At 38.7% G+C, this 27,852-nt stretch overlaps 1 protein-coding gene across 2 annotated transcripts in view; it reads left to right on the top strand.

Moving 5' to 3' along the window:
- The window catches only part of Upf1 (Upf1 RNA helicase), a 232,129-nt gene extending 205,560 nt beyond the window's left edge, over positions 1 to 26,569 (top strand). Inside the window, exons 15-19 of one of the 2 annotated variants that reach the window (XR_010858658.2) lie at positions 6,307 to 6,477; positions 6,568 to 6,719; positions 6,805 to 6,990; positions 25,360 to 25,625; positions 26,289 to 26,569. Coding sequence is in view for 1 of the 2 variants with exons in the window: in XM_067138359.2 (XP_066994460.1) it covers positions 6,307 to 6,477; positions 6,568 to 6,719; positions 6,805 to 6,990; positions 25,360 to 25,368 (518 nt within the window). In the remaining variant the exon portion in view is untranslated. Of the gene's footprint in view, positions 1 to 6,306; positions 6,478 to 6,567; positions 6,720 to 6,804; positions 6,991 to 25,359 lie in introns of both variants that reach the window. The other variant, XM_067138359.2, reaches the window with a different exon arrangement.
- Positions 26,570 to 27,852: the final 1,283 nt, after the last annotated feature.

Below are 27,852 nucleotides of genomic sequence, written 5' to 3'. Positions count from 1 at the left end.
ACTGACCATGTTTTTGCTTGAAAGAGAAACGAATCCGTAAAGTCTGTTACGTCCAAATCTGGAAAGAGGATAAATAAAAATTGAATAGTATGAGAATGTGAAAGGGACCAACTGATGTGTATGTTAGGTTTTAATTTTACTCACCCCACAACTTCCCCCGGACGACTCGCATACACCCACCTACTGCGCTAACAGCTGCTCTCCGTCTAGTATTGTAACTGTATTTGACCGCAGCACCTGTATTTTCGCCTTTCACTTGTGTAATTTTTCTTTTGTCATCTTTTCCTTTTCTCTATAGCATACTTATTTAAATTACTGTATTCTTTTTTAGACACCTCTATCAACATAGAAAGAACTACCATACTAACGATATTCAACATATCCAGCATTCCGCATTGACATTTATTATTAGAAACACTGGGCCGATTGCAGAGACGTTAATTATCACTTAGACACTGTCTAAAACCGATGTTCAACAGGCCAAGTTTAAATACTGCTGAGAACACTGTTTAACCTCAAATGTGAGGAGTGAATCACAATCAGAGGTTATGTACTATGAAACATGTAATATGTATTATCGTGTTGAGATGATTCCAGGAAGAAAAGGTAGTTCGATGCCCTCTCTGTGGGTCTTCTGCTGCGAAATCGCAGCAATTCATTTGAAATGTACGAGGAGGTACAGCTTAAAATAAGATTCTGCTATTCAAGAGACTCGTTTCTTGAGACTGACAAAGGGGCAGTCCGGTAACTGTCAACTTGACTGAAATTCTTGTCAACCGATATATTTCATTATACATGGGATAACTTCCATGGAATTACAGGTCACTTCAACTACATACATGTCAGAATTACTTGTCTCAATTGTCAGAGGGCTTTCACATACATCAACCGGGGGAAATTCATTTATATTATATTTACTGCCAAGTAAGCACACGTAATAGTGACAGCTAGACAGTAGGTTGTATGTGTGGTTGGATTAATAATCGTCGCACTTATTCAGATAAGTTTTCGGCGATTGTGAGATTGGAAAAGGCAAGTGGTGGTTATTGTTTAAAGAGGAGGACTGCGGAATAATAAGCCATAACAGCCCCAGTATTTGCCTGGTGTAAAAATAGGGAAACTATGGAGAAAAATCTTCAGGACTGCCGATGATGCATTTCGAATCTATGATCTCCATCTACTGTATATGGCCCATACAACTTATTTGGTTACACAGTACTATTGTTTCATCTTCCCTCCACTGAAGCTATTTACGAGTATATTACACTCAACGTAACAGCACTATAATCAAAGCTACATTTCCTCATGCGGTGGCGTGCCACTTTATTGTCGATAATATTATGAGATTTAATTTACACCGAAAGTGATATTATCTGCTGGCAAGTCATGCTCATGCTTAGCCATATTTGAGTTATTTATTTATTTATTTCATATCAGAGTGTTGAAAAAACTTAAAATATAAATAAGGTATTATATACAAACAAAACAAAGTACATTTTATGTCACAAAACATGTTTCACACAATGTCTGCCCAGAAATGGGCAACAGAAATTCCCTCTTCAGTGGCTTGAATCAAGTCTTGAAGTGTACATCGAACAGGGCAGGACTGACAGTCATACAGGTGTTAGGTTATCCTTGGATTTACCTACTCCACTCCTCAAATGATTCAGTGCCTTCCAGGTTGTCCATTCCAAATGATGCCCAGGGGGTGGAGATTCAGAAGGCACCATCCAATCAGAAAGATGCTCCTTTTTTGCTCGCCACATATCACAACGTGCTGTTCTTGTTGGTTTATCCAGAGCCTTGGAGACATTGAGGAAACTTTTCCTGGACTTCAGTCTTCTGGGTGGAGGTCGATGTCCAAATAACAGGTGGTTGCTTGTGAGATCCACCTTCGACCTCTCTTGCCTTGAAACGCTTCTCGCCGAATGTCTGGAGGGGAAATACCAGCCAAGCAGTAGAGTTTGTCAGTGGGAGTAGGTTTCGGACACCCAGTTATTATTCTACATGTTTCATTAAGGGCTGCATCCACCCGCTTCGTATGGGCTGACCTGAACCAGACAGGACATGCGTACTCGGCTGCAGAGGAACTCGGAGCAAGAGCTGAGGTTCTTAACAACGTTGGATGGGCTCCCCATTTGCTTGATCAAGTTTACAGAGGATGTTATTTCGGGCTGAGACTTTCTGTCCAGAGTTAAGTGTTTCTTGTATGTTAAGGTCCGGTCTAAGGTGACACACAGGTACCTTGGTGTAAAAGAATGCTTCACTTGCTTACCCTCCCACGTCGCTCACAGCTGTCTACTAGCTTCTTGATTTCGAAAATGAAATGCACACACCTGGGTCTTAGTCGGGTTTTGCAGTAGCCGGTTCATTTGATAGTACACTGAAAGTTCCTTAAGTGCATTTGAGTGCTGCATTTCAGTGGTTTGAAAGTCGTACTGGACCGCTAAAGCCAGGTCATCAGCATAAATGTATAGTAAGGCTTTGGCTGGTCATTCATGTCGATGTTAGAGGATTGGCGAGAGGACACTGCCCTGGGGAAGTCCATTCCTTTGATCCCTCCACCTACTGTACTTTCCTTGAAACTCAACAAAGAACCGGCGATTCTGCAGGAGAGTTTCAACAATCTTCGTGAAACCATAGTATCTGGTGAAGTTATAGAGCTTGGTGATCAAAGTTCTATGATGCACTGTGTTGTACGCTGCTGTTAGGTCTACGAATACCACTCCTGTGATTTGAAGTCTTTCAAACCCATCCTCTATGTGCTGAGTTAAATTGAGCACCTGTGAAGTGCAGTTTCTTCTGGATCTAAAGCCCACCTGTTCTGTAATAAGTAATTTGAGTATTGTGTGGGTAGACAACAGCTGACTAGCATTAGGTGCGCGCACCGTCGAATTTGATTAGTTGCGACAAGCAAAGAATTACGTGAAAGATACTTCAGTCTCCATTTTTGAACCAGTATTGAAACTTGAAAGATGTCTAGTTAAACACCAGCTTATCATTGTTTATGCAATGGAAGACCGTGCACAACTTAGACGTTGTTTAGGTAGACATTGTCTAAGGCTTAAAACTAGTCGTTTCTGCAATCGGCCCACTATGTCTACTATTAGTCAATGTACCATAGTGAACAAGATAAGTAGTTTCCCAAAACTAACATAATAAACATTTAAATCAACATTAGTTCTGTTTCTAATAAACACATCGTTAATTTCAACCAAATTGAAGCAAGATGATTTCTCTTTGACAGACACTGCTTATGTTATGGTTTTTTTTTTTTTTTTCCACATTGCATGTGTACATGTTTTTCATTATTGTACTATTTCATTTGTTCAAGACATTTTATCATTTCTAAGATGTCATTTCAGTGTCTGTAATTGGCTGAAGATGACCTAATAGGGTCAAAACATGTACCCGTTTTTTGACTAACGTGGAAGTGGATTAAACGGTGAGAATATGAGTTTGTAGTAGAAGGTCTAAAGATAGCTGGGGGCTTCTGATTTCAATGGACATTCGGACTGGAAAGAGAAAAAAGTCTCAGAAGATAGAATTCTGCTATCAAGAATTAGAGAAAAGTCGTAAATAAGAACTTGCGGAAGAACAGTTTTGTTTCAGAATTGAGGTGATCAACAGTGGTGTCCATTTATATTATGAGACAAAATATGAAAAAGCATTGGGAGTATGTGGGAGGGGCGGATTCTTTTACTGGTATTGAGAAAGAGATTTAAAAAAATGGTAGAAGCAATGTATTCCAAATGCTGCAATTGTATTTACACACATTTGAAGAAAAAGTGAAAGGTTTGATAATGAAATTAGACTGAGAAGTGTACCATAATCTGTACTGTTGATATAGAAGTATAAAAATATTTGGTATTGGGTGATTATAGTATACAATTTGCAGCAAGATGATTAGAAGTTCTGGAACAGCTCAGAGTAAATAGGAAGATCAAAGAAAGGAGTTTCAAGAATCGGTTTAAAGAAGCGCAAATTTATGCGAGTGCTGGAGGAAGAAAAAACAATCCTAGATTTTGAAGACTTACAGTACTTTTACGGTGAATTAATGTAGAATTCATGACTGAATGTGAAAATCTTTCTGCTATGTATGCGATGACATTTATCACATGTAATAAATCTTTCTCCTCCTTTCTTTTATTTTCATTATTATTGGACAATGTCTTTGTATTTGCTGTGTAAAAAAGAAAAAGGAAAACCATGGAAGAAAAATCTTAAAAGCTGCAAAAAATGGGGCTCGAACCCACCATCACCTGATAGCTAGCGTACAGCTGCACACCCCGTTTCACTTAGCCAATTCTCAATATGTGGATATCAGCAGGATACCTGGCGGTATTTTCTATTGCAAAGTAGAGAATTGGCTATGGATCAGAGAAATACGAATGAAGACTAAAAAAAATATATTAATCTATTAGAACATATGCATCTGAGGCCTGCCCAGTGACAAAAGTGAAAATCAAATCTATAGCAGAAATTACATTTCTGCAGAAGACAAGCAGGCAGATATAAACACATACAGAAAAATAAGAGAAGTCCACTGATAAAATAGGAAAAGCAGATCGAGTTGGTTTTAACATATTACACAAAGGAATGTCAGAACTATGAAATGTGCCTGAGAATACTCAGATTTTCATGGACCTGCTTGTAACCATACAAGAGTGTGAAAATGTTGCAAACTTTGGGCTGGGAAGATTTGGGAGAAAGGAGACTAGCTGCTTGACTAAGCAGCTAGTTCCCAGCTGTCAGTGGAGAGATAGCGTGGATAAAGTTGGAATTCAAGAAGACAAACCGAGGCAAATATTCATTTATAGGATGAGGAATTGGAATAATTTGTCTCGGGAAATGCTCGATAGTGAGTTGGCCGTGCGGTTTGGGTCGCGTAGCTGTGAGTTTGAATTCGAGAGATAGGTTTGAATCCCACTACCAGCAGTCCTGAAAATGGTTTTTCCACATTTTCACACCAAGCAAATGCTTGGGCTGTACCTTAATTAAGCTATGGCCGCTACCTTCCCAATTCTAGCCCCATTCTTCTGTTGCCGAAAACCTTTGATGTGTTAGTGCGTTATTAAACAAGTAGCAAAAAAGTTTGATAAGTTTCCAAGTTCTTTGAAAACATTTAACACATTGACGACCGACCCTGAAGATTTCCGTAGTACTGCGGCCAGCGGTTGACGACGGGCCCCAGAGATCTCCGTTTTTATGCACAGGTATTGTTTGTAGCTTGTGCTGTCTGTTGGCTATAATTTTAACTACTTTTAATGTCATGGAGTAGAGGGATCGTAGATTTTAGTGTTTATGTATTTTTTTATTGTACGATCGTTGTAGCTGTGGAAACTTCGTATATATATATATGCGGGTATTCTTACGCGCGGAAAATCATTGTACAAGATGGCCCATGGCAACATGCTCTATATGACGACGAACTATTTCAACACTTATATGCAGGTTCATTAACTGATGTGCCACATGGGTGATGAGCACTGAGAATTCTCGTAGTTTTCAGCTGACAGTAGGTGATAGGCTACGAGAATTTTTGCTTTTATGCACCTTGTATTTTCTTGATTATTGATGAAATTATGGGCAAGATTGAGTTCCAAGTGGTGTAGTCTTCGAATATAAATTATTGCTGCTTCTTTCTTTCTTTCTTTAAACCTTCATTATTTAACAAAATAATGTCTTGATATGTAGAGCTATTCCCTGGAGCACCCGTGCTGATGTCAACATGCCGCGACGAATTCAGTTCCTGGCGGCTACCAATAATTGTCATTATGTACAGACGGGTTATAATAGGTACAGAGTGACAGTGAATTAGATATTTCTAATGATTAATGGCTAACACTAAACGGGGAGTAGCCGTAAAGAGAAATCCTTGCATACTTGAAACAATGAGTATACGAATGGCACAAATGACATTCATACTACACTGTGGTTAAGACTATTGGATGGAGCCACAAACGGTATTACTTTGAAAAGTATCATAACTTACAGACTACAAAGCAACCTTGTGAGTACATGTTCCAAGTTTGAGGTCGATATCTTGAATACATTTCGAGTTACAGTGGTGTGAGTGCACCAGTGTAATTTCTTTCTTGGAGGCTTGAACTATCCGGTCTGCGTGGGGTAGCAGCCTCTGTTCGGCGCCAGTCGTCAATGTGTTAATAAAAGGCTAGGTTGTCAGCTGAACAACAGCCCTAAATTGGTGATAGATTTTACCTAGAATAGTTTTTATGAAGTTCTTGAAATACATTGGATGCATAGTGGAAAACATCACAGTTAAGAATATTTATTGTGTTGCAGCAAGTGGTGTTGCCTTGGATCTTTATAACAGAACACATGATCCAGCATCTTATATTTCTCCTGAGCGTGCTCAAGCAGCTTTAGCTAACATGCCTGTTCCTGTTGGTATGTTTATGAACATGGCTCATGTTCCTCCAAGATTCTACAATCAGCATCAGCAGGCTTTGCAAGGTAAGTATGTTATCCAGCTAATTCAAGCGATGACCAGATAATGTTAATGGTTGGTTCCAAGCTTATCTCAATGATTAAATCTCTCCCCAGCCCGTCAGAATCAGCGTAACCGTGCTGCAACTCGTAGTAAGGTGAAGAACACTCGTAGTGTTATGAAGGGTGGCTTGAGCCAAGGTCAGAGCAGCCAGGATGCCACGCAACCCTATAGTCAGGCTGTGCCCCTTACTCAAGGAATGTCTCAGGTAGGCACTGCCGAAGTGTTTTTAAGTTCTTGTATGTTGCTATTCATGTTATGGTTTGGAATTTAAAAAAATGAATTGTTTGCAGAGTATGTCTCAGCCAGGATTCAGTCTCTCCCAGCCTGGTCTCTCGCAACCTGAACTTTCTCAAGATAGCTACATGGTGGGAGAATACCAGTCGCAGATGGATGGACTTCTGTCTCAAGATTCAACCTATCAAGGTGATCGTTCGGCCTTCTTTGCTGGGCCATCTCAAGGAGGACAGTTCTCTCAGGTATATCGCTTAACTGTTCACTTTTTCCTGTACTCTACTACTGAATGTATTTTTCTTAGAGAATTAAGTACCGTTTGACATATTCTTAGTGTGAGAGTTTGGTGTTTGTAAACGGGCCACAAAGATTACTCCTATACAGTAAAATCTTGTTAATTCAAAGTTATTGGGAAGCAAAAATTGGAAGTTTGAATTATGTGATTTCAAATCTGATGCTGCATGGTAACATTTTGCCTGTGGCAATAATAACCTATGACACGCCCCCTCACACAAGTGATATCAAAATGGTGTCCAGCTAGTGACACCATGGGTAAGCGTATTACAACAAGGAAGCGACAAAATCAAAATGCTACCAAAACACAAAAAAAAAAAAATTAAAATAATGAATAAGGAATAAGGGAACCAGAACAAGCCTCTACAAGAAAAAACTATACGCCCTTTTCAAAAAAACTGTACTATAATTAATTCAAAAACTAATACAAACTACTACATCTTTAGCAGCAAGTAAATAGGTGAAATACTGATGAGTCATATCTGTTGCTAGGGGCTTTACGTCACACCGACACAGATAGGTCTTATGGCGACGATGGGATAGGAAAGGCCTAGGAGTTGGAAGGAAGCGGCCGTGGCCTTAATTAAGGTACAGCCCCAGCATTTGCCTGGTGTGAAAATGGGAAACCACGGAAAACCATTTTCAGGGCTGCCGATAGTGGGATAAGTCATATCTACAATTCTGGTTTTAAAATTTTTTTTTTAAAGGAAGAGAAATTTGGTTAAATATAGTGCTTTTTAAATTAGAATTAATAATTTATAAATTCTAAGGTGAGGTTTTTAACAAATAAATATACTATCTCTTAATTTAAATAAATAAATAATTTAGGTAAATAGTACAAAATTTAAGAAAATACATTTTTTTTTTTTTTTAATGAAAAGCTAATCCTAGCGACCTAATTAAGAAAGGAGCTCCTTGAATAAACCTAAAATGTACCATATAACATGCTCTCTACACTTAAAATAAATAAATTGTCTAAGGACCATTCTTAATCTTAATGGAGGGTTCACCACACTGAACGCATACCAGAAAAAGAATACTGTAAAATGCGTCGCACGAAATGAATCACCAAGACATATCTGACAAAATATATCAGTCACATAGCATACCCCAGAAATAAAACCATTTACATACCTGCCAACTTTCCCGATTTAGGCGGGAGACTCCCGATTTTCGACAGTTTTTCCCGCCTCCCGATTATTCTATTATTTCTCCCGATTTTAGCTTAATTTTTGGTGAACTTCAAACATTTATTTTCAAATCCCGCAGTTTCAGCTTTTTTACGCCAGTGGCCGGAAGTCCTTCGCTCATTGGCTGCTTTCAAACGAAACATCGATGTTTATGAATGCGAGAAATGTTCGCGAATGTGCGATGTTTATTGAAACCTTTTTATCGCAACGCGTGTATCGATTGTCAATCTCTCGTTCCCGTGTTCTATGTTGGTATTCGTTCACATCAGTCTAGTAGATTCCATTCTCTTTGGTCGATTCTAGAAATTCATCGCTAGATATTGAGTGTTTCTTAGTAATTTAGTGACAGAATTTCAATGATAACTACTATAACTATAACTAATGACTTTTCTAGAGATTTTACGAGCCATTTGGAGACAATTCAGACTAATTTTTATTTATCTCAATATAAATAAAACAAGAGTTTTGTCCATACATTGCTCAGAATTTAAAAAGAATGATATTTGCGTACCGGTCGCGACCATCCATAGTAACAAGGGGATAAGCACGTTTTAATTTTCCGTAATTTCTGTCTGTCTGTACGTACGTGCGTACGCACACTCATCACGAGAAAACGGCTGAAGAGAACTTAATGAAAATCGGTATATAACGTCGGGGAATAAGTCGCTACAACCTAGGCCATAAATAATTTTATTCATGCTGAGTGAAATGGTAGTTTAGGGGAAGGCCTAAAATTTAATTCTCAAATATTTGTTATTATTGGCCCTATCGATAAATACTACATAACTAAAGTTATATATTTTGCAATTTCCTATCATTTATGTCTTTTACATTTTTACCATACCGGCTATAATGATAGAGATATTCATGGATTCGGATTTTTTTGCTAAGTCCATATCAGCGCCGGGGTACGTGAAAATGGGTGAACAGAATTTTATGTAAAGTCGCGGAATAAGGAACTACAGTCTACGCTATAAATAATTTTATTCACTCTGTTCAAAATGGTAGTTTAGGGGAAGGTGCCAAAAATTTAATTTTTAATTACCTATCTTGCTGGTCATATTGAAAAGTACTACATAACAAAAGTTACAGAGAATACAATTTACGATTATTTATGTGTTAAGTTTTTCCGTACGACTACAATAATATTAGTGTTGATGGTGATTAAATTGTGAAGATAATTATAAGAATGAGAAAAAAGTCATGAAGGAACAATTGCTTAAATAACACACGAGGTTGTCATGAAAGAAAGGAGGACTCGCCTGATATTAGATGCTCTAAATCGCAGATTTGGAAGAAAACTAAGTGTGAAGGCCACCAATATAGAAAGCTCATAAAATTGATCAGCAATAACAGTACACTGACCATTGTTTGTTGTGATGTGCTTTGTGTATTCTGCTGCCATTTATCTCCGATAGATAGGATTACTGCTGCGTATTGAGTATAACAGCCTGCCTGAATATTGGTGGGAAGTAGCTGGGGAGTGAGGAGTTAGATCTCTCTTCTGTAGCATGCCATACTGCTGGTTCATAAATTTTCTGATACTACTGGTACGTAACACACTGGATCAGCATAGTATTCCAGCTATTCAATCCCTACTCTGAGGCAGTGATTGGAATGAGAATGTGCACACTTAAACGGAATAATTATACAGGAGTATTTGCGGCTGTCTGCAGCCTGGTCATTCTAGCTCTGAAACTTTTGAACTGTTAGATCGACACCGTAGTAAATTTTGCTAAAAGTGAGAAAATGTGCTGTTTTCATTTTATCGAATATTTCATATGACAACATTGCTTTTTATCGCAACATTCATACTGGCATCATTGTAATGACCTATGTTGACTTTAGTTGAGAAAACTATAAGGACAGCCTTTCTGAGAATTCCGTAGTGAAGCACGGGTTCATCAGCTAGTTATTTGATCCAAATAGTATTGCGCTTTGCATAATCACACGGGCACTTGGTGCAATATATTAATCTATGCATTTGCTAGGTAGCCTAATGGCATCTAAGTGCATGACTGATTCACACATGCGTTCATACTATTTTCAGCAGGCTTATCAGGCACCGATCATCTCACTCTCATATTTTCTGTGAGGGAATAGAGATGTGAAATTTTTAGCCTTGTAGCCTCGTCTTAGCTACAATCGGGCTTTGAGACAATAAGTATTATAAATTATTGTAGTACTGTATTGTGCAAGACATGTAGAATAAGCAGTTTTGATCAATTGTATCTCCGGATTTCTCCTGATTTTCATATCAAAATCTGATTTTTGGTTTTGTAAAGTTGGCAGGTATGCATTTAGCATAGTAAAATTTTAACACCACCAGTGTTAAACCCCAACAGAAAGAAATGAGAAGTCATAATTCATATGCCGTACACTTCAAGAGAGAACCAGTCAGGTAATACCAAAATGTTAGTAATCACATACTCAAATACACACTCATAAGAGAGCAACAACATTCGAGATCCGTACACAGCGGCATCCAGAGGCAGATTCTACACGCGATAATATAATCATAACAATGCAACAGTTATGTAACGACAGGCAAAGATAAGAGCAGAAAATAAACAATGGCAGACAGCCACGGTTCGAGGAGATAAGGTGACTCAATAATGCATGAATGATGACACGAACGTTATTACAGCCCTCCATTAACAATGTCCTTACATTCTACAGAAACACTACATGTAAAATGAATAATACTGAACTTTACAACCACCAAATAGACCAAAATACAGGGTGTTTACAAATGAATATCGGAGTTTTAACGCCTTATAATATTGAATACGTTAAACTTACAGTTATACATTATATGTCAAATGAAAGAGCAACTCAAACAGTTTTGTTTGTTGGCACCAGTGCGCATGTACGTGCAATGGTTTCGCCGCAATCCGCTAGACAGCGGTAGTAGTACGTCGTTATGCCACTGAGGTGGCGCACCATCTTGATGGAAAATGAAGTTCTCTGGCTCATTTTCTTCCAACTGAGGGAAGAGCCATTGCTCTAGTATATCGAGGTAAGAAGCACCAGTTACAGTACGTTCACCATAAAAGAAAGGCCCATAAACCTTTCGCCGGGATACGGCACAAAAAACATTCACTTAGTGGAATCTCGTTGCATTTGTACCAACTCGTGAGGATTTTCTGAGCCCCAGATGCGCACATTATGAGTGTTTACATGTCCACTAAGGTGAAAGACCGATTCATCACTGAAAACAACACGATTCATAAACTCATAATCATGTAACAACATGTCGTTTGCGAAGTTGGCACGTAATCTATGGTCTGCCGGCTTTAGAGCCTGTAATAACTGTTAACGGTAAGGACGTAGCTGTAAGCGTTTTCTTACAACTTTCCAAACGGTCGACGCAGGAAGTTTTAATTCACGACTAGCCTTCCAGACTGATTTCTTTGGGCTACGAGTGAATGACTCTCTCACTCGCTCAACAGTCTCTTCACTTAATCTTGGTCGTCCCTTGCTCTTCCCTTTACAAAGGCAACCGGTGTCTTCAAACTTATGATAACATCTGCGAATGTTATCACTTGGAGGATCACAACCGAACTTAATGCGGAACGCACGTTGCACATTAACTACAGATTCTGTCTTTGCAAACTGCAAAACACAAAAAGCTTTCTGTTCACTAGTCGCCATCTTTGCTACTACCGCTGTCTAGCGGATTGCGGCAAAACCATTGCACGTACATGCGCACTGGTGCCAACAAACAAAACTGTTTGAGTTGCTCTTTCATTTGACATATAATTTATAACTGTAAGTTTAACGTATTCAATATTATAAGGCGTTAAAACTCCGATATTCATTTGTAAACACCCTGTATTACTACCTACCTTAAATTACTTTTAATAACAACTTTTGGAAAATTAGTGTCAACAGAGATTGTTCGGTGCACAATTCAAAATGTACCGTGACAGAGGAGAAACTAACCTGTATTAATATAATGCAAATAAATGGAACAAGATGTCACCATAAAATTTAACGTCACACACTGGCAGAATTTACAAGCACAGACGGCAATAAATCAAATGAAAACACCAGTATGAAGGAAACGTCACGAGAAGCACACACACAAAATTTAGAAGAAAAAAATCAACGAATAAATAAGATGCAGTACTTACATAAATGAATACTAAATTTCCAAATAATCCATAATGAACAATGCACCAAGCAACCACCCGTCACACAACAAAATTAATACTACATTAAACACCACATCCTTTTCATCAAATTAAAATATAACTACATATTTATATTCACAGCTAATCCTTGAAAGGGATGCACCACACCACTTATCCGATTCCTGTAGCAGCGAAATTGATCTTACAATATATCGTAGACATTACAAAGCGTCTTACTCCAGCAAGTTCAAATAGCAGAGAAGCAGACAGTCGTTTGCGGAGCGCTCAGCGCAACAGCACACAGTCCAGCGAGTCGAGCACGCTCTGTCTATCAGCGTTCAAACTCACCACAAGTTCCACTGCGCGCGCCTAGATGGCGTTAACGCACACTTTCAGGCAGTTGAATAAACTGTTAGCAGCATAGAAGTACAAAAATGTGCCGTGCATATGGTCCAACAACACATACTAAAGTCCAAATATACTATGCAGATATACGAAGACGTACACCATCAGATTTCAAGTTTATTTATTAATTGTAACGCCACATCTATCATGTGTGTGTAATCTAGCTTAGAAATAACAGGCCTAACTACTGTACACAGCTCAGTTGATGTCCTGAAAGTGCAGCAGCGTGCAGGGAGAAATGGAATGTGTTGACGAGTTGCAGGTGAGCAGATAACCTGCTCCTGGCTCACAGCGAGCAGTCTGTCATATTGGCTCAACAAAAACATTGATGGTTTGAGCACATTGTGTATGCTCGTCATGGATAAATGCTACAGCTGGTGTGAATCACATCATCTTACTTCAACATACTGTGTTCCGGCTCGTTGGCTGAATGGTCAGCATACTGGCCTTCGGTTCAGAGGGTCCCGGGTTCGATTCCCGGCCAGGTCGGGGATTTTAACCTTCATTGGTTAATTTCAGTGGCCCGGGGGATGGGTGTTTGTGCTGTCCCCAACATCCCTGCAACTCACTCACCACACATAACACTATCCTCCACCACAATAACGCAGTTACCTACACATGGCAGATGCTGCCCACCCTCATCGGAGGGTCTGCCTTACAAGGGCCTCACTCAGCTAGAAATAGCCACACTAAATTAAACATACTGTGTGAAACTGGCATTTTGTCGATAGGTGACGGCGCATGCTAATTTGTAGATAAAAATACCATTGAACCACCGTTGAAAATTAATCATCATCAGTTTCACTCCAGTTGCTCGGGTGTGGTTTACGAGCACTCTCCACTTCTGTCTGTCCATGTACCACTCTTCTCTCAAGACGACATCCCAGCTGACTCCTCATGTTCCTATGTCCTCTTTCACTTGGTCCAGCCGTCTCTTCCTAGGTCTTCCTACCGGTCGTTTTCCGGCCACGACTAATAATTGAATTACTATGGCCCGGTTTCTTCAACGAATGGTAAGTGTTAACTCAGCTGTTAAGGAGACTTACCACATAATTTAACAAAATGGTCGTCTCATCAAGAATTGTTAACTCTAACAAATGTTAATACTTGTGTTAAATTAACCTGGCAGCAGCCCCATGTTAAACCTCTTAACAACTGCTAAAATTTCAAAATGGAGGCATTCAGAAGACGTAAGTTTAAAGCTTTTCTGCTGTATGAAGACTATTTATAAGCTGAAGAAGGCAAAGGATGACCCATACTAAGAAATAACTACTTTCTAGAGTTGTCAGAAAATATATTTCTAATTACCAAAGCCATAATGAACAAGATACTAGACAATATTGATACACGTTAGTTTCCAACAGTAAGGACAAATATCATGAAGCAGGATCCGCTTCGGACCACATGGAGGTGATAGAACACTAAAGTGCGAACACATTTTACTCAAACTTGTCAGGTCTGCAACCTAATAATTTCCGAAAAATTTATGAATCCCCCGATTCTAATACATCTATATACTTGAAAAGTTGCAATCCCGACAAGTGGCGCAGTGGGCGAGTGGTCATCGTACTTGTCTCCTAACCACGACGACATGAGTTCGAGTCCAGCCATAGACATACTTTTTAAATCCAAATTAAATTATTGTTTCAGGGAATATGAAGGTAAAATGTGAATAAAATGAATAATCAAATTGCAGTGGAACTTTATTTTCTACCTACAGGGATAGAAAGAGAACGTTTAGTCCTATATTAATTTCAGGTAGAAAATAAATTGTACTGCAATTTCCGTAATATTTTTGTTCCAATTTTTATATTAACGTTCCCTCAAATATTAATTTAATCGTCATCTTATTTTTCTTAATTATCTGTTTACCCTCCAGTGTCCTGGAGCTTCAGACTCTTGGGTCGCGGATACAACTGGGGAGGATGACCAGTACCTCGCCCAGGCGGCCTCACCTGCTATGCTGAACATGGGCCTTGTTGGGGGATGGGAAGATTGGAAGGGAATAGACAAGGGAGAGTGAAGGAAGCGACCTGGCCTTAAGTTAGGAGGAGAAGTGGGAAACCACGGAAAACCACTTCCGGGATGGCTGAGGTGGGAATCGAACCTACCTCTAATCAGTTGACCTCCGAAGGCTGAGTGGACCCGTTCCAGCCTTCATACCTCTCTTCAAATTTCGTGGCAGAGCCGGCAATCCACCCCGGGCCTCCAGGGGTGGCAGCTAATCACACTAACCACTACACCACAGAGGCAGACATATTAATTTATTTTGTTCAAAAAATCATAGCTGCGACGAGACTCGAATTCACGTCTACAAGGTTCGCAGACAAATACAGTGACCACTTGGCCACCACTCCCTTCCACTGTGATGTAACTCCCAAGTATATATGCCTTGCATTGGAATCAGAGATTCATCAATTTTTCAGAAGTTACTAGGTTGCGGACCTGACATGTTTAAGTAAAATTTGTTCGCCTTTTAACACCCTTATACACGGGTTACCATTGAGTGTCTCCTACCAGGTACATTGAAGCTCGGTGAGATCGGTTGATTGCAGAGTCTGGGCTATACTTGTTAAATATTATGCTTGAGACACTTTTCATGTAATTGTAGGAGACTATGTGAACGAGTACAAAAGAAGTGTGTAGAATCCTGCTGCCACTGCAGCATTAACAAGGCGTTGCATTATTTTCCCCGCAATAAAATAATGCTCGAAAACCATCCGAAACGCATAAATTATCACATTTTCCCGGTGTTAAGGGTATAAGAATGGGCTATATCGAATGTTGTGATATAACAGTCCATTCTTTCATTTTTTAAGCACAGTCGCATAATTTTAAATTAAAATTAAATTAAATATAAACTCGCATTCATCATAACGCTTTTGTTGCCTCTTACTTGACATGTTTACGTCTTATCGGTCTCCGCTAACCATAACCTATAATAATGTCAACCCTGTGTCTGTGACAAAATACTACTTCAACACACCACTAGGAGCGCTTTATGTAAATAAACAAAAGACACTCGCTGTCAAATGCGTTCAGAAATCTCACTGAAATGTGTTAATTTGTCTTTAACAATTGTTTCGTAACAAATGTTGGAAATGTGTTTGTGAAACAGGGCACTTTTAAACAGTGTTAAATTAATAACAATTGTTAGTTAACATTTGTTAAGTAAAATTTAACATTCAGTTGAAGAAACCAGGCCTATGTGAAGTTTTATGTGCATTGCTTGGTTCCACTGTTCTGTATTTTTTTTTTAATGATTATTTTACAACATTGACCTAGAAGAATAATTATAATGAATTGCTTCACTTGCAAAATCATGACAAGTCGTGCACAATCAGACAAAATATTTCCCAACTCTACAACAAAACTACAGAAAATTTGGAAACAGAGAATTCTACAGACCAAGTGATGTTTATCATTTACATTACCTTGGGCTTCATTATTGAGGTTAAGGCTTCACATCCATTTTAGTCCTGCATGGTAATAGTCCAGATGCAGAAGAAGTCCATATCACGCGCCAGTGTCTCGTGTTGGAAGTTCATCTTCGATGAAAGACTGTTACTTTACAAAGGAAATATATGTCCTATTCAATACATTCACATCTCCATTTGATAAGGGCATAGTAAATTTCCTTTGGAAAATGAAAAACGTCAATATGGAATGATTCTAATATCTTCTAATGAAAGACTGTTAGTCGAAGCAGAGTCCTTAACTCAAAACCTGTAAACCGAAACACAAGTGTACCAACCACATGTAATTCCAAAACGTAGTCTGAATTGGAAACTGCTTAACTTTGCTAGTTATCAGAGAATAATGTAATAACAATGAGGATTACAGCTCGATGAGTTTTATCAACTCGTCACATAATGACATGCAATGTAACCGAATTGCTGTTAGCTGTAAAGGACATATTGAACTTTCTAGAGCAAAATGCAATACCATTTCACATTCACCTTTAAAGCACTGAAATTTCAATGCTGAAACACATGCTTTGCTGTTCTTGCAATCAGATGAAAGATGCAGGATTCCATTCATTTAAAAAAATAAACATTCAAGATTTCAAAAGAGATATACCGAGCTCGATAGCTGCAGTCGCTTAAGTGCGGTCAGTATCCAGTAATCGGAAGATAGTGGGGTCGAGCCCCACTGTCGGCAGCCCTGAAGATGGTTTTCCGTGGTTTCCCATTTTCACACCAGGCAAATGCCGGGGCTGTACCTTAATTAAGCCCACAGCCGCTTCCTTCCAATTCCTAGGCCTTTCCTATCTCATCGTCGCCATAAGACCTATGACCTATCTGTGTCGGTGCGACGTAAAACAAATAGCAAAAAAAAAAGAGAGATAACGTGGCTCTCGAACTTGATACTCCCAGAGTGCTCTGCTGTCGAGCTCAAAGTTTCGCCAGTAAATATTGTATACTCTCAACATGGGCTGTTGCTGGACGTCTCTAAATAATTGGACGGGGACAATTAGTATGATGATCTCTCTTTTGTAAAACAATGTTATCGTCTTCCATTTTACTTTTATAATTTTATTCTCAACCTTGATTCGAATATCTTAACAATTATGGGTGATTTCTCTGTAGTTACATTCCTTCTTTAAAAAAAAAATGTTGCTCACCTGGGAGGAGTTGTTGGAATTGCATGAAATTTGATATCGGTGGATGTAATGATGTGATAACAGTATCAGAACAAAAGGATAATTTATTGTAGAAAACCGAACAGTTGAAGTGAGACTCTGTTACTCTGTGGATCCACCTCTGCCTGGGATACAAGGTATGATACAAGCAGGCAAAGAGACGTACAGGTTTTGTATGGTATCCTGTGGTGTATTTGTCTAATATTTGCTGCAACTGATTTTCTAGATTGTGTAAACTTGCAGGCTGCTGAAGTTGGCACCCAAGGTGGTTCCAGGCATGTTTGATTGGCAAAAATTTGGTGATCAAGTAGGCCATCAAAGTGTGGCAATATTGTAGAGGCATTTCTATGATACCAATGCTGCGTGGGCAGAGTATTATCCTGCTAGAGGATGCCTATCGTAAGCCTTGTCGTGAAGGGCAACGTGTGGCTGCAGTATGTCCTGCACATAATCACTGTGCCATCAGTGTCCCTCATATCGCTACTAATAGTGACACTGTCACATGATGCTTCTCCCCTCCTGGCCTGACACCAGCAGTGTGAATGGTGTGTCATCTCAGCAGGTGCAAGATTGAAGCGCTCACCACGAACACTGCCATCGTCAGTGCACAAAGAGTATCTGGATTCGTCACTAAAAACAACCCAGTTCCAGTCCATACCAGTCCAGATTTATCGTTCACGACACTACTGTAAACCGAGATGATGGTGGGTTGATATCAATGTCAGGACGCATGATGGGCACTGAGAGACGTCTTCTTCTTCTTCTTCCCGATATGTTTCTGCTTACGCAGGTCGTTCAGAGCCTCTTTCAGTCTTCTCTTTTTTCCCACATTCTATCGTTCATCACTGTCTGCCACTAGTCCTCTCTGATTTACGTCATCCTCCACCTGATCCATCTTGTTCGTAGTCTTCCAATGGGTCTTCTTCCAGATTCTGTCCATTCCAGAGCTCTTCTTGGTAATCTTTCTTGTCCCATTCTTTCGACGTGGCTGAACCATTTCAGTCTATTTCTCTCCATAGTTCTTTTAGAGGGTTGACCTGTAGCGAGTTTCATATGGTTTCATTTCTTATCTTGTCCCTCCTTGTTTTACCCAACATCCCTCGCAGAAAGCGCATCTCTGTCGCTTGTAATCTACTCAGATCTTTTTTTTTTTTTCCAAAGTCCGGCATTCTGATCCATAGGTCAATATTTCTGCCTGCTATCATTTCTTGATGGATACAGTAATTTTGCATCCATCTCTTGGCACAGGCCAGAGTAAAGTGTAGCTTCCACCGAAGTCCCAGTCAACATCCATGGCTGTGACAATATGGAAATTGCTGGGGTATGGGTAGTGCTGAGTAATGACATTCAGAGCATGACTAGTGTGCATCTGAGTGTTATGAAAGGTGCTGCTCATAGGGTCAGTTGTGCTGCAATAGTACTTTCTCACCCAGTGAGGAAAGCAATGGCAAACTACCTCACTCCTCATCTTGCCTAGTACGCCTCATTTTAGTGCTGCCATTGGTTTTTGGTGTTTCCTCATAACCGCATAACCTTTGGTGGTGTTATTTGAGGATCCAACCAGCCTCTGGGCTGATGACCTAACAGACAGACAGGTCAATATTGGCAAATATGATTTATATATCATGATTTTTGCTTTGGTAGGTACTTTCCAATTTCTAATTGTCTGATACACAGTAATAAAAGTTTGAGCTATTTCCTATCTTACGAAATTTCTTCCTTGATGCTTTCTTTCCCAGTTAGCTTACTTCCTAGGTATTTAAAAGCATCTACTTTAAGAATTTTTCCATTACACCTAACATCCTTCATTTTTTTGTTTTCTCTATTGAATTGTGAATCTATCTTGTTCTTGATTTTTTTGTAAGATTATCTTTTCATAAATCTGCATGCAATGACACAGTATCCTATTCCTCTGTATTGATTTGATTTGACAAATGAAGATATTTTCAGAGAAATCCAACTGCTTCAGCAAGGAAAAGCAGCAGGAAGTGATCACATTACTGGGGAGGTATTAAAGACAATGGGGTGGTACATAGTGCCTTATTTAAAATTTCTCTTTGACTATGTCATAAATAATAGTGTAATACGAAAGGAATGGAAGGGATCTATAATAATACCAATTTATAAAGGAAAGGGTGATAAAAAGAAATCGGAGAACTACAGACCAATCAGCCTGACCAGTACTTTCAAAACTTCTTTTTCTTCCCACACAGGTTTTCCATCTTTGTTGAGGACTTTTGATGTATTTTCTTTTTGCTTCCTTCTGCGGTATAATATTTTCTTGACATTTTTATAATTTTCTTCTATCTCTTTTGTAAATTTTTCCAAGGACATCTTTTTAGCCAGTGCTATTATTTTCCTTGTTGCTCTGCTTAGTCCTTTCCATTTGTCTCTATGTTCCCTTCTGTTTCTTATCCATTCTTTCCACGGATTATTATTCTTCTTGACTGCATCTGCAATTCTCTCATTCCACTACGGAGTTTCTTTGTGTCTGACTTTTGTTGATTGCCTTCCACAGGTTTCTTCTGCTGCTTTGACTAAAACCTGTTTTAACCTTTTCTATTCTTCTTCAACAACCTTCCTCTCATCTTTAGGAAGTTGATATTTAATCTTTTCCCTTGGATTTTTCTACTTTTAGTTTCCAGTATTTGATTTTTGCCTGTCCTTTTCCCCCCTTCTAAATTTCATCAATGTGCCCACCAGTAGTCTGTGGTCACCGTCAAGATTAATGCTTCGTATCACTTTCACGTCTGTCAAGCATCTTCTGCTTTCTTCCGTTATTATAATCAATTATGGATTTCTGTTGCAAGTTCGAACTGTATGTGGTAAACTTTTGACTATCTCTTTTCTTATACCATCCATTTACCAATGATCCATTTTATTTCTCAGACACATGTCTAATAACATGTCCCCTTCATCATTTCTGTGGCTTCCTATAACTGTTTCATATCATCCTCTATCATTCCCAACTCTAGCATTGAAGTCTCCTTTAATCACAGTCTTGTTAGATGTTACAGCGTCTTCCAGTTTAGTGATGAACTCTTCTTTTTCATCTATTTCACAACCTATTTGAGGAGCATAAACCTGGGTTATATCAAGGATATTTCCTTCCATCATGAACTGAACTTTAATTATTCTGTCGCAAGCATAATCCACATTGAGTACTTTGTTGGCCAGTTCTGTAGCCACTATTATTGCGACACCATTTCTTCTTTTGTCTCTTCCTGACCACCACATTTTATTCTCCAGCACCTTACTACCATTCCCTTTTATTCTTACTTCACTTAGTCCCATTATCGGTATGTTTCTGTCATGCATGTGATTTCTTGAATTCTTGCATCCTTTTCTAAGGATACTACATTAATAGTCCCAATACGTATATTTTTCTTTGAACAGACTTGTCTATCATCAGAGCCATTTTGACCGTCATACCTGACGGATCTGCATAAAGGGTGAGGGACTAAATTCCCTTAAACCAAGCGCCTGGAAATGGTTCAGGCAGACACAGGGTCCTGTAACAAACGTGCTGCTTGTGCCTGGGTGGAGGATACCATAACAGTAGATCTGCTCGTGCTTGTCGGAGGATCCGATGGGGCATCTCCAGGTGGTCAGTGGAGGGCATCCTGAGCCCATATGCCATGTGCGTGCGTGCACACGCGGTGATCAGTGTGTCAATAAGAGTACCTAGCCTTGCGTATTACGAATATGCACCAACTCTTATAACTAGGCAAAATCTCTTTGATTGTGTCAGAGACATGTTGAGTGGTCAACAAGCTTTCCACAACCTGAAACAGCATTTCATCACATATGATTAGCCTCTGCAAGCCTTCATATAGACCACAGATGACAGCAGGTTCACGACCCTGGTGGATGCCACGACGCTACTCATTTGACTGGTTGAGGTGTACCATATGTTATTAGTATGGTATTGGGTAGGTGGACCTGCCCATCCTGTTGAAAGTAGTCAGTCATCAATATGGACCAATTAATTTCATATAATGAGGTATAGCTGCATGCCAAGTTCTGCAGCAAAATGACAAACCTGTAGTCTTATCAAATACAGTAGAGACAATACGCGACACTCAGCGAGATATCGAGGGACAGCTATTAGAGCTCTCTCTAGCGGGTAGACCTGAGAACTACTGCTTCTGTCATAAGAGCACGTGTATTTGTGTGTGAAGTTTTTGGTGTTATTTATGCGTTCAAAGTAATAAACTTCATTGTTAGGTTCCGTATTGAGTTGAGACTATGCTTAAAGTAAATACAAAATTTTAATATTCCACCTTCTCAATACTAAAAAATCATTTGATGTTTTTACAAAAACATTACAATGATATTAATAGGTACTAGTTTCGGTCCACTGTGGACCATCATTAGCCTAGCCAAATTACAACAGTAAAAGACATAGTGATAAAAATAGTGTGGAGAAATGAGAGAGGATCTAGAAGGATGGGATGGTGCTGGAATGACAGACAAAAGTGAAAAACCGTATTTGCGAATAATGATAAAAGTAACAGAAGTGTTCACATTGACAAGTAAAATCTTGTGAAGTCACGTAAAAACTCTTGATGAAATAGTCTTCGGTTGGCAGTTACTCCTGTGTTGCACGATTGAAATATATAACTAAGTATATGCTTCTAGAAAGTTGTAGATGTAAGTTCCACTTTAGCGTAGAGGGAAGAATTGTCCGATGAGACCAGCATAAGATTGAAAGTTGACAAAGTTGAACATGTTCTATGGTGGAATGAAAAGCTTGCTGTGTTAAACAGAAGTAGTCTCAGTTCAATCGGGACCCCAATGAACCTTGCGCTCCGTGGAACAAACTTGCTGTATCGAATGCGGTGATCAGTGTGTCAATAAGAGTACCTAGCCTTGCGTATTACGAATATGCACCAACTCTTATAACTAGGCAAAATCTCTTTGATTGTGTCAGAGATACTGCATTCAATACAGCAAGTTTGTTCCACGCAGCGCAAGGTTCATTGGGGTCCCGATTGAACTGAGACTACTTCTGTTTAACACAGCAAGCTTTTCATTCCACCATAGAACATGTTCAACTTTGTCAACTTTCAATCTTACGCTGGTCTCATCGGACAATTCTTCCCTCTACGCTAAAGTGGAACTTACATCTACAACTTTCTAGAAGCATATACTTAGTTATATATTTCAGTCGTGCAACACAGGAGTAACTGCCAACCAAAGACTATCTCATCAAGAGTTTTTACGTGACTTCACAAGATTTTACTTGTCAATGTGAACACTTCTGTTACTTTATCATTATTCGCAAATACGGTTTTTCACTTTTGTCTGTCATTCCAGCACCATCCCATCCTTCTAGATCCTCTCTCATTTCTCCACACTATTTTTATCACTATGTCTTTTACTGTTGTAATTTGACTAGGCTGATGATAGTCCACAGTGGACCGAAACTAGTACCTATTAATATCATTGTAATGTTTTTGTAAAAACATCAAATGATTTTTTAGTATTGAGAAGGTGGAATATTAAAATTTTGTATTTACTTTAAACATTATTTATGCGTTTTCAGTGAGTTGACATAATTAAATAGTAGCGTGTGTCATTCTTTGATACCTCCTCTCAACATGAGGGGAAAGGTATGTGCTGTGTTTGGCTGCAGTAACTATGAAGTAGAGAAGAATGCGCGGTCTTCCTTCCATTTGCCTCGTGACAAGAAAATGTAAGTAATATTGTGTTTCCATATATATTCTTCCAGTGACACAGATTTTTATAGTACTTCATAATCGTCTGACCTGCTCGACCCATATTTTAACTGGCTTAAAATATAATACGCATATTTTATTGTATAGTGCAGCAGTTAACCTTCAATACCAATGTGTTATTGTAGGTGTGATATGTGGGTTTTGAAATGTCACAGAAGTGATTTGGATAAGGTGTACGAGAAAGAAGGGACGTTACGCACATATAAGAATTATAAGATTTTTTCAGATCATTTCCAGGTCAGCGACTTTAGAAATCCTCGATTATACAGCCAAGGGTATGCTACATTTTTACTCTAATTGTACGTAAATATTTTTATTGACAAGTGTCTTAATGTGATGATACAATGCTTTTAAATGAGAAAAAAGACAAATCTAACCGTAAAAATTCAGGCAGGAATGCTAAAGCAAAGAAAGTAATGCATAAATGAAAGATCAAGCCATTTCACAGCAGTCCATTTCACATGATGTTTATATGTCTAATTTGTCTTTAAATAATAACCTTTTAAATAATTCTTCATTCATTTATCCAGAATTGCTTTAGCAACTTCGAAGTTAATATCTCAATAATACTTTCTTTCTAGACGTAATTTATTTATCCATTTTCATATATGTATTTCCATTCATATTTGAATTCAGCACGACTTTTCAGGTCAAGTCACTATGAGCGCCACCGTCGAATTGTCTCCCATTTTAACAAGGCTAAATCCGTGTCGCGTATTGTCTCTACTGTATTTGGTCTTATAAAGCCACTGTACTCCTGCTGGGCTCACTGCCTGTATCATATAAATAACCAGCTGATCTACTCCAGGTGCTTTGCTACACGTACTGCTTCTTCTATTTGTAGCGTGGATTTGTCTTTCCCTTTTTCTTTAACCATAATTTCTTCGTGATCCTGTCAATAGTTTGTAAATCTAATATTCAGATGGAACACTAAAAGGTGACCAAATTGATTGACACAGTCTGCTGGTAAGCCTTGCGCTATGGTAGTGTGACATAAACACAATCCCATATGCAATCATTTTTTACATCACTCTAGGCTTTCCTTAAAAGTAAAAAAACGCAGTCATTTTATTTCCGCACGTTACATGTAAAAAATAAATTGTTTGCATAATTTCCAACTCGTACGGACATGTGCAGCAAGTGCGCTTTCCAGCTGAGCCCAAGGTCAAGTCTCTAAACAATACTACACAAATTCGATGCTAAGATGGTCCCTTATGCAAGTTCACTGCCGATCGCTTTTCCAGTACAGTACTTGCTCTAATTATCGCAATGGCGGGGGGGTTAATGCCAATATCCATAAACATGCCATAGTTGTCCTTACGTGAGTTATAGTTTATTGAAAAAACACTATATCGAGGATTTAGCGTTGATGGGACTGACATTTCTGGACGGTTGATACGGGAAATCGTTTCTTCCAGGAATTGATAATGTGGGATTTTTACAACGTGATTTAATTACGATGCTCACGGGACCACTTAATTTGAGCGTATTATCTGGGAAAACGTAGGTTCCGGGAACGGATAATCGAGGTTCCACTGTACAGTATAACTAGATAAGACAAGAAAACCAGGTTTAAAATAAATTAAGATTTTTCAGAACTAATCTAACTTTAAAATATGTTTATCTCAAAACTATCATTTTGGACTTAGTGCCTTTTCCTTGTTTGCCCACAAAATATTCATTAAGAGAAAAAAATCCCAAAGGGTCAAGTACCTATCTTGTAATGGAACAAATATACATTTATCAGAGACAACAAGCTTGGAAGGAGAATAGAAACACATGAAAGTATTAACTCGAGTTCAGAGTGGGCAAAGATAACAGACTGGGAGAGTTGGCCGTACGGTTAAGGGTGAGCAGCTGTGAGCTTGCATCCGGGACATAGTGGGTTCGAGCCCCACTGTCGGCAGTCCTGAAGATGGTTTTTCGTGGTTTCCCATTTTCACACCACGGCCGATTCCTTCCTAATCCTAGGCCTTTCCTATCCCATCGTCGCCATAAGATCTATCTGTGTCGGTGCGACGTAAAGCATGTTATTAAAAAAAAAAAGATAGCGACAGGAAGGTGGAACAAGGACATAATACTGTACATCTTCCCGCACAACTGTGTCTGTAGATTTTTTCTTTTTCAGTGTTGTCATATTACAGCCTCTTGAGATGTAAGAAATTTTTTGGTCGATTGAAATTGTTTTACTTTTAATTTTCCTCAGCCATACTGAGTATGCGGGCGGTGACTGGTTCGCGGAGCGTCGCGGGAGCGGCACGAAGTGACTCGAACCCAAGCAAGGGTCGCACCGAAATGGTAAAATAGTGGAACACCCAACCGTGCAAGGGGGAGAGAGATGTCAAGAGCCATGAAGAAAAGAAGCAGGATGGAACAATGCGGGGCAGGAGGAAAAGCAATCGCTACCCACCGGAACCGGAAACCGACCCCGGAAACAGACAAGATCATGATCCAAATCTGGGGAACTGCTTGGTAAGTGCAGTCCTATTTACCAGGGATCTTGGCAAGGGAGAAGTACTGAATGGTTACCAACTATCAGCTTAATAAGCTGTTATAAGAAAAGCTAAAACAAAAATCATATATGAATGAGGTAAGGCTTCTAAAAATAATGGGAAAATCAGCATGTTGTCTCTTCAGGGTCTTAATAGCCCTTGTCCTCGATGATATATATTTTATCCGATGAAATACGGCTAGACTTCTGATCAACAATTTATTGGTTTTGGTTTGAGGGTTATGATCAGTTATTCATAAAATATGGCAATATTTTATTTTGCTATAGAAGGCATAAATTTCTTTTAATGAATTTGATGCACAGTTTGACCTTGTCTTGTTAGCTGTGTGGAATTATTCTCAAAGACATAGTGTCTTTAGTTTATTCTTGTGCCTCTGATGAAAATTAACATAGAACCCTGGTAATTCACAAGACAACTCTTTAATATTTCATAATTGTGGATTTTTAATGCAAGTTTTGATTTTTACCATCATTTCCATAATTTTATTTGAATATAGCTACAAATATAAATTTTTGGCTAAATAGAAATGTTACTGTATATTTATAATGTTGAAATGAAACTTGACAATGTCACTTAAATGCTGTTATGAGATTTCATGTTTTATATTGTTTCTCATTTTTAGTTACTGTTTTACAACCTCCGAACTATGAAAAGCGCAGTTCACTGAGGTTCAACTGCAGATTGTGCTGTTGAAGTATTAATGTGTGTACATCTAGAAGAAGTTTATTATAATGTATGAAGATAGCATTCAATATAGCATAAATCTGAACTCTTCATCTGTTAAATTGTGTTCTAAAAATTTCTGACTTAACATTTTACATTTCTGTTGTATGTATTGTGGTTATTTTATTGTACTTTTTTTTTTTTGTCAAGGAAATAAAACACTTCAGCACATGATCTGTACATTTTTGGTATTCTTTAAATTTTCATACCATACAAAACTTTAAAATAAAATACCGTATTTATGCAAATAATCCCTGCGCTCTAATTTTAGGAAGGATAATTTTGAAAAAAATGAAATGAACAAAAATTCCTTCCAGCAAAAGAGTAACGTAAGCATAAACAAACATTTGTTTCATATCACTCCTCGAGTTCCACATAGTCTTTACGCAAATATTAACATGACTGATATAGCTACTTTGCCAGAACATATTCGAGATTATAAAAATGCATTATCATTGCTATAAAATATTTGCCATGAAAATCAGCAAGTAGGCCTTCTTACGCAACAGGTATTTCATTGATCTGAACTTGCAATAGGCTCGATTCGCTGTAGGTCAGAAGATTCTCTGTCTCTTGAATCACCAGAATCCTGTCCTAAATTACTTACAAATTCGTCACACTCCATGTCTAACACACTTCTCACACACAATCTCTTTACTCGGAGAGTAACACGACCAGTGGTGGATAATTCTTTTCGTGCAATGTAAACACTTGAAACAGACACTCCTGCGAACTAGTTTGTTAGTTTTGCGATGCAGTAAAACCTCTTTAATTCAAAGTCGTAGGGACGCAAAAATGTGACTTTGAATTACGGGATTAAATCTGAAGTATTCTAAGACCCATTAATGCATGCAATCACAATTTCAGCCTTTAAAATTCCATCGGCAAAAAGCTATTTACGAAATATATCCAACAAGGTGCATTTACATTATTCAAATAAAGTACTGGGATAAATCACTGGCAAACATAACCTCATGCAACAAAAGAAAAAGAAAAATGATTCAAAGATAAGGACAAATTATGCTGGCTCCCCTGTGCAAGTGCCTTATTTTTTGGATTACTGTACTGTTTACTTTTTAGGTGCCTTGTACTTGCACGGAAACATTGTGGCTCATCAAACTTTCCTATTATGTGATGCTTCCGTCTGCACTGCAACACAGTACAGTGCCCTCATATCCTTTAAAACCATAAGTCTGTTTGATTGACGGTATTGTTCGGTGTATACGAATTGATTATAATTATGAGCCACGCTTTTTCGCCAAGTGTCAGCATCGCCAGTGTTCGTGCATTCTGTTTCTCCGCACACAGCCTGCCATGTGATATTGTGGTGTTCATTAAAACGCTGAATACTAACGAATTAAGATTTCATTCAAACTTGGCTACTATGAAACACACTGTTGACACACCAAAGCGAGTGAAAGTGCAGAAAGCTACCCCTGCACGTTCCGGAAGACTCCTATCGT

Source organism: Anabrus simplex, chromosome 1 (genome assembly GCF_040414725.1).
Source record: "Anabrus simplex isolate iqAnaSimp1 chromosome 1, ASM4041472v1, whole genome shotgun sequence".
Lineage (NCBI taxonomy): Eukaryota > Metazoa > Arthropoda > Insecta > Orthoptera > Tettigoniidae > Anabrus > Anabrus simplex.
This window is presented reverse-complemented; position numbering and strand designations above follow the sequence as displayed.